Raw genomic sequence first — 7,289 nt, 5'->3', positions numbered from 1 at the left:
CACCCAAAACATGCCTTACTATATATAAATGGATATTCGGGGACTTTTTATTTTTATGGATTTTTTCACGATGGTAAGGCTATAGTAAAACATTCACCTCCCATCTGTAAATTTCACACATCAAAGAGGCATGTGACCGAAACAATTCTGATGAAGATTGCAACGGCCCACCCGAAAGGAGGGACCTGAAGTAGCTTTATTTTTTGTCACACCCAGAGTATATATTTGCTGTACTCACCGCCAACAGTTAAAACTGAAGAAACCTCTCAGATGAGCGGCGAAACATCTTCTTGAGAAAATTTTGGAACTCTTCGACCTGGACTGTGACCTGGAGGACTGAGAATCGTCATAGACAATTTTCCTTATTCGCCTTTAAAACAAAAAAAAAAAAACTCAGGTTTCACTTTTAAGAACAAAACTCTTCTTTGGGTGTTCACCTTGATGGCCAGCGAGGTGTCATTCTCATTCTCATTATTTATAACATTTTTCAACAACTGTTATCACATCAATCATTTACACTCTAATGGCCCACCCGACAGGAGGGACCTGAAGTAGCTTTATTTTTTTGTCACACCCAGAGTATATATTTGCTGTACTCACCTCCGACAGTTAAAACTGAAGAAACCTCTCGGATGAGAGGAGAACCGTCTTCTTGAGAAAATTTCGGAACTCTTCGACCTGGACTGTGACCTGGATGACTGAGAATCTTCATAGACAATTTTCCTTATTCGCCTTTAAAACCAAAATACTCAGGTTTCATCTATCCATCTGTCCATCCATCTGTATATTTCAAACGTTTAGTCTTTAGTGAACTTTACTAATTTCTTAAAAGGATTACATCCAAACTTAAGTCATTGTTGATAAAAAAAAAAAAAGTGTCTATGTGACCATAGAGCTTGAATGGTGTTCTTACTCCATTTCACTCTTTGATCAGTCTTTCTGTTTATAAAGCTTTTTGGTGTGAAATGTACATTTCTGAACCCTTAGTACAATTAGAGACTGTCGTAGGCCAACCTTGTTAGAGCGGCATTGACTATAAATAATTCATCTTTTTCAATTGTATTTAATACGTATTTGTTAGCCTGTTTTAGCTGTTGGCATGATGTAAAATGGCATTTGACCACATTCCTTTGAGTTTGTGATTTTCATGGTTTCATCATAACCAGGTCATGCTGGTTAAATGCGATGGAAAGGACGTCTCCCTACAAACAGAGAAATGCTGGTTTTACACGTTAAATTTAATGACAAATAATAAAAAGCAGTGTTTGTTTTTTGTTTTTTTTTAGTTGTCCAGCTGGTTATTAGGTGTTTCGTTTAAACACAATCAGAATAAATTACGGAGAGAGGGTTAATATAGTGTTGGTAATAAATTTATACTTATTCATACAGGTCAGATAAGGTCCCAGAATTGCATTCAAAATTGCATCTGCCCATAGTTACACACCCACAAAGCACATGAAGCACACACAAAAAGTACAAGTTGTCATGTTTTCCAATATACATATATTTTCATGATGTTCATCCATATAATTAGACATGATAGATTTACACTACAGTTACTTTATGTACTTTAATTTCCCACTCGATCATCTCTCCTTTACGTTGAGTCAACCTTACTTCATTTATAATCCCATACCACGTGACAAAACAAGAAAACTATCAAACAAATAAATAAGAGCTAAAGGAAGAAAGAAAGAAAAAAAAAAGTATTTAAATCAAACTGAGCACATTGCCTGCTATCCCCCGGTCCTGTCCCTCCGTCAAGGTCCGGTGGACAGGGGCAATGTGGACCTTCCTATCCAAAATAAATCAAAACTTTCTCTCGCAAATGAACAGATTTCAACTAAAATATATCTCATCGATACAAACATTCTTGGAATTCTGAACAATTGAAGGTAAAAACACTCCCCTCCCTTTTCTCTACTGTTACCCATTAGTGCTTACACACAAACAATTCAGTGACATCTTATTACTAGATAGATGCAAAAACAAGGGAAAAAAAACCCACAATTAATTTCAAAATTAAAGATGTGAACATTTAGGATTGAATGTAAGTCTACGGCCGTGAAGTGAAGGTTCGGCGGCTCACGAGGTTCCCTCCTCATGCTACGTTCGTTTCATTTGGGGAAGATACTAAACATTGGGTAAATCTCACCCGAGGGTCGGTAACCTCACTGCCAAATGACCTAAACACAGCATTGCTGATGAGACCGCTGAACAATTCTCAAGGTTTTCGTAAGACAATATTTTCTGATGATGTTAACGTCCCCGAAAATAAAATATCAATGGGTTAAAAACAAAGTGCCACGACGTTAGGCTATATGCACACTCCATATCAGACGTACGGTAAAGCAAACAGGAAAAAAAAAGAGCACTCACTTCATTTTCACCATTCTGACCAAATCCGGTTGAGTACTCACGGGACAACAAATGGTTTCATGGTTAACACAGAGGTCCTACCCCAATCAGTAGAGTTGCATCAACTTAGTCCAATACAGGATGGCTTTAAATGACCACTTTTGGAATCTAGTGATTTTCCTATTGCCAAAAAAAACAAAAAACAAAAAACCAATACATTTTTTATCCTCGTCTATAATATGGTAGATTGCTAATACATTATACCTGAGGATATAGGAACCCCTAACCCCCAAAACACCCCTGAATTACAACACTAAACAGAGCGGGTTTTTTTTTTTTTTTACTTAGAATTTTTTTTAACTATTATTTTGTCAGTACATGTCTATTGAAGCTATACGCTTAGGTTTATTTATCTTTTAACTTTAAACTTGGCAGAACTATGGAGACAAGTGGAAAGAGATCTTGTGCTATTAGTAGTTCTAAGATAATGTGTAGAGAACTGTATTTAGACCTAAATACTATAGGGGAGACTGTGTGTTTGAAATTTGAAGCGTGCGGTCATTAAGCTTTTAACTTGTGTAACAGGATACTGACGATTCAATGAGACACACTACAAACAGCGTGTAAAAAAAACAAAAAAAACAAAAAAAATTGGACTGGTACACTTAAGTGTTTTATATCAGAAGATCCTAGGATGACCTTCTTACACTTGTTTGTGATGGCAGTTGGCAGCATAAGCATAGATATCTAGTCCTTGCTAATCTTCTGCAGCTTGCGACTTGTTGGGGCGGCAAGAAGAGAATGTGTCTGACAGAGAAGGTCAGTCTGAACTGGCTGTAAAATCGCTAACCTCCCGGGCTTCACTCTTGAGATTTAAGCAGCCTAATCTGTCAGGATAAACGGGGGATATTCCCAAGGCGGAGCTATTCTAATACAAACACACACTCACTGTAGGAAACTCTATCTGCAGTTGAGTACAACGGGTAAAGAGGGGGAAACTTAAAGTCAAGATCAGGGTACCAAAAGGTTCACATGCCTAGATAGAGCCTGTTACTTCAATGTGTCTCGAGCCTGTTGGCATACTGGCAGTTGGAGACGCCTACATTTACACTCGATTTGCATTTTAATCTGGGAAAAAAAAAAATTTGATATTTTGCATTTATTTCAAAACAAAACAAACCCTGTTAATCACATATTTGTGAGGTTAAAGTAAAATCTATCCAATTCCAAGGACGCCTCGCAGATGAGCTTCCTTTTCTTCCTCTAAATTTTGACAGACTGCTAAGAACAGAGTGCACTGAACACTGTCGTTCCACCCTCTTAGTCATCAACCACACGGCTGAAAGCGAGTAGAATCCATCAAGTTTCAAAGTTTAAAACTAAACCAGCCGGGGGACCAATCAAAGACACAACCGCAATAACTATAGAATCCTGTCTCTTGATTTTGGCAGTGTATAACATATTGAGCTAAATTACAAAAACATTAGACAGAGGTCAAGAGGAGCTTAGTGTGGCTTGATTTTATGCTACCTCTTCACTAACCTGTTTTACAAAAAATATTATAATAAAAAATAGAATCTATTATATCAAATATAAAAAGAAAAAAGCCCCAACTACAGTATAGGGAGAAACACTAAGACAGAATGGCTGCAGTAGCAAAAAAAAAAAAAAAAAAAACTTCTTTTAGAAATGCTACTCAATCTTTTGTTTCCCTAAGTAGTGACACTACAGCTCATACAGTGTGTTCAGTGTTTTCTTTAAGATAGGCTGAAGCATTTTTTTTTTATATATATAATGTGCTTTTTTTTTTTTTTAAGCGGAGAGATTTGTCTGAGGAAGAATCTTGCCTGGTAGAATGTCCCCTCTCTGGTATGAACTAGTTATGGTGGAGTGTGGTGTGTTTCAGTGCGCGTACTCTGCAAAAGATACCGGAGACTAAGGCTCTACAATGTCAACACAGCTGATAATATACCCTTAATTTCATGGAAGTTATTAACTGTCTATGCAGATGGAACCCCTGGCTTTAGAACTGTTCCCTAAGCACATATCCACACTTCGACCTGACATCTCCACTGCATACTGCAGATGAGAAGTGTAGGACCGACTTTAAAGAATTATTAATTAGTAAAATTACGGACAGCCTATCAGTCTAATTCTGTCTGCCCATTAGTAACCCTAACAGTGACTAAGCTTTGACTCCTGGATCTTTTTTTTTTTCTCCATCTAGACCAACATTTTTCTAACACAATTTTCATCGCATGTACACTGTCCTAAAGATACTTACACTTACATGTGCTACAGTAAGAACATTTGCACTAGACTGCAATGAAGGAATGTTTTCGAAATAAGACACTATGTAATTTTCTAAATTAAGAATAAAACATCTACAGACATTGGTCCATCGGAGCTCTGGCAGTTCAAAATTATTAGAAGAAACTATTATTTTGGGGGTGGGGAGAGGGCGCATGCTGGGAGACAGAACAGCTGCATCTGTGGTGTTCAAGAGGCTTGAAATCAGAGGTAATACAGATGTTTCCAAACAAAAGGAGGATCCAGTCAAACGTTCTGAGGGTGAGGAGAACAAGACATGCATTATTTTCTACGTTTGATCCATATTAATGAGCACTTACACTCAGAAAAGCCACAAAATATGACGACCCTTTTAGACTTTGAAAGCATCAAGCTGTAGAATCCCTAGGCCACGAGGCAGTAACTGTAAGGAATGTTGCTGGCAGCTTTGTTTGTTTTGAAATAAATCCAATCTCTGTAACGTTGTGCCTTTCCAATAACACGTTGTAGTCCTCTGGTTCTTGTCTGAACTTTCTCAGTGTCACAAGTAACACAGGTAAAACATGAACTTGTACCACTGTTAGTTAAATGGAGAACTACGTTGTGCCAAAAAAAAAAACAAAAAAAAACAAACAAAACCCAACAACAAACACCAAAACAGAGGAGTTAAGCCAGAAACAGACTGACAAGAACATGCTCGATGCACACTGTGATTAGTAGGCAGTAGTTAACGCTGAAGCATATGTAAATTAATACAAAAAATAAAAAATACAAAATGCACACACACATATATACGCACACACCTACAAAACACTATATATATATATATATATCAGAATAAAACTCTACAGGTCACACACACACACACACACACACCTGTATATATATATATACATATATATATACGGTATATGTATATATATACGTCATGTAACAATAATTGCCAATAGTTGTTTCCTTTTCTGTTGCATCGTCACCAGTGTTTGGTTCTCAGTAGGCAGGTTAGAAAAGCCAAGAGGACCCAGAAAGGAGACAGGGCCACACACATACACACACACACACACACACAAAGGACATATATTAACAGAGGTCATGGGGGAAGCCACGAAGCTCTGAAGGTATCAGGGGTGTTATATCAGGGGCTAATTTGAGGAGGTACATATATAGTAAATTAATTTTCTGCTTTTAATTTTGTCATCAATTTGAGTTTTTTTTTTTTTTGGTAGCAAGTAAATAGGGATCAGACTGGGGTAGGACAGACTCTTCTTAGGTGCTGAAGTACACTGTAGAAAAAGAAATACAAAAAAACCACAGTCAATTACTGTGAATAATGGAAGCACCATCTCCACAAATGAGTGCAATTTTGCATTTTACATTTATACAGACCACTCCAAATATACTCAAAGCAAACACTTTGCATAGCCAGAAAATAGTGAGTCATTTTTTCTTTTTATCTTACCAATAATGACGATGAGGACAATCACGCATATCACACCCAGGATAATCATCATCTGTAGTAGGTAGATATTTGAAATAAAATTACTGACGCAACATTTATACTGCCTAGGTGAAATTAAACTCTTCCTTTTGAAATAACGTTACAAAGGAAAGTGTCTCCATATCCTTACCTTGGCATTCTTCCACCAGTATTTATTCTTCAGCTTGGCAGCACTGGTCTCAAACTGAGATGCTCCAGCCTGCAAGGCATCGGCCCTGTCATCCAGTTCTGACAGCTTCTGATCACGCTCCAGAACCTTGTCCACATTTACACGCATGATGTCCACCACCTAGAGAACAATGCCAAAGAAACGAGTAAATTCCTTCATCAAGAAAATTAACCATCTCACCACTCATATACATATGACTATAAGTGCCCAGAAATAAACGAAGTCACCGAATAAACCAACTATGAGGACTTACCTCATCGACTTGTGCCTGTGTCTGCTGCAGACGGCGATTGCTGGTGAGGTTAGGAGGCTGATTCCCTCCCTCTGGTGCAGGAGCTCCACCAGCAGCTGGGGCAGACCTTCGTGAGGATAAGAAAGAAAGAAAACAAACAGTCAGGTTTCCCGATTAAAACATAGTTAAAATTAATTTATATCCATCGGAGGAGTCTAGGATTTGTAGTCTTGGCTGCTGCAGGTGGAAGAATTTATAGCAACAGAGCAGATGATGTGACATACTAGTTTTACGTCCATCAGAGGAGTCTAGGATTTGTAGTCTTGGCTGTATTTTTAAATACATTGGTTTAAAAACTGTATACTGAAAATAGTGTCTTTGTATTTTTGGAATTGTGGTGGAATATGTATGTTATACATTTTGTTTTGGATTTTCAAGTTATCCTGTCCATCGATCAATACATTGTCCAGCCATTGTCATATGTACCAAAACTCATTCTGCTGACTATCAATGGCCTATTAATAAACAAAAAGATGATTGAAAGCAAGATATCGGTGCCAACGGGGCCATTTATTGTCTTCTTAATAAAATGTAAAAGTCTAATTTCTTTCTTTTGCATTTATTTTTTTAAAGAAATTATGTTTTTTGTTTAAATTGCAGTTCAAAAAATATTTAGAGTGACTTGCCTTTTTGTGAAATACTGTATATAATAAAATAACCATCAAGGCACACAAACAGCAAAA

At 37.3% G+C, this 7,289-nt stretch overlaps 1 protein-coding gene across 1 annotated transcript in view; it reads right to left on the bottom strand.

Moving 5' to 3' along the window:
- Positions 1 to 3,502: 3,502 nt before the first annotated feature.
- The window catches only part of vamp2 (vesicle-associated membrane protein 2), a 7,126-nt gene continuing 3,339 nt past the window's right edge, over positions 3,503 to 7,289 (bottom strand). The window contains exons 2-5 of the mRNA XM_008332156.3: positions 6,568 to 6,673; positions 6,276 to 6,434; positions 6,107 to 6,158; positions 3,503 to 5,930 (exon numbers count right to left, since the gene is read on the bottom strand). Coding sequence (XP_008330378.1) covers positions 5,914 to 5,930; positions 6,107 to 6,158; positions 6,276 to 6,434; positions 6,568 to 6,673 — 334 coding nt within the window. The 3' untranslated portion in view covers positions 3,503 to 5,913. The remainder of the gene's footprint in view (positions 5,931 to 6,106; positions 6,159 to 6,275; positions 6,435 to 6,567; positions 6,674 to 7,289) is intronic.

Source organism: Cynoglossus semilaevis, chromosome 19 (assembly GCF_000523025.1).
Source record: "Cynoglossus semilaevis isolate Cse_v1.0 chromosome 19, Cse_v1.0, whole genome shotgun sequence".
In the NCBI taxonomy this organism is placed as follows: domain Eukaryota; kingdom Metazoa; phylum Chordata; class Actinopteri; order Pleuronectiformes; family Cynoglossidae; genus Cynoglossus; species Cynoglossus semilaevis.
Note: the sequence above shows the minus strand (reverse complement) of the source record. Positions and strands in the feature narration are given on the sequence as shown.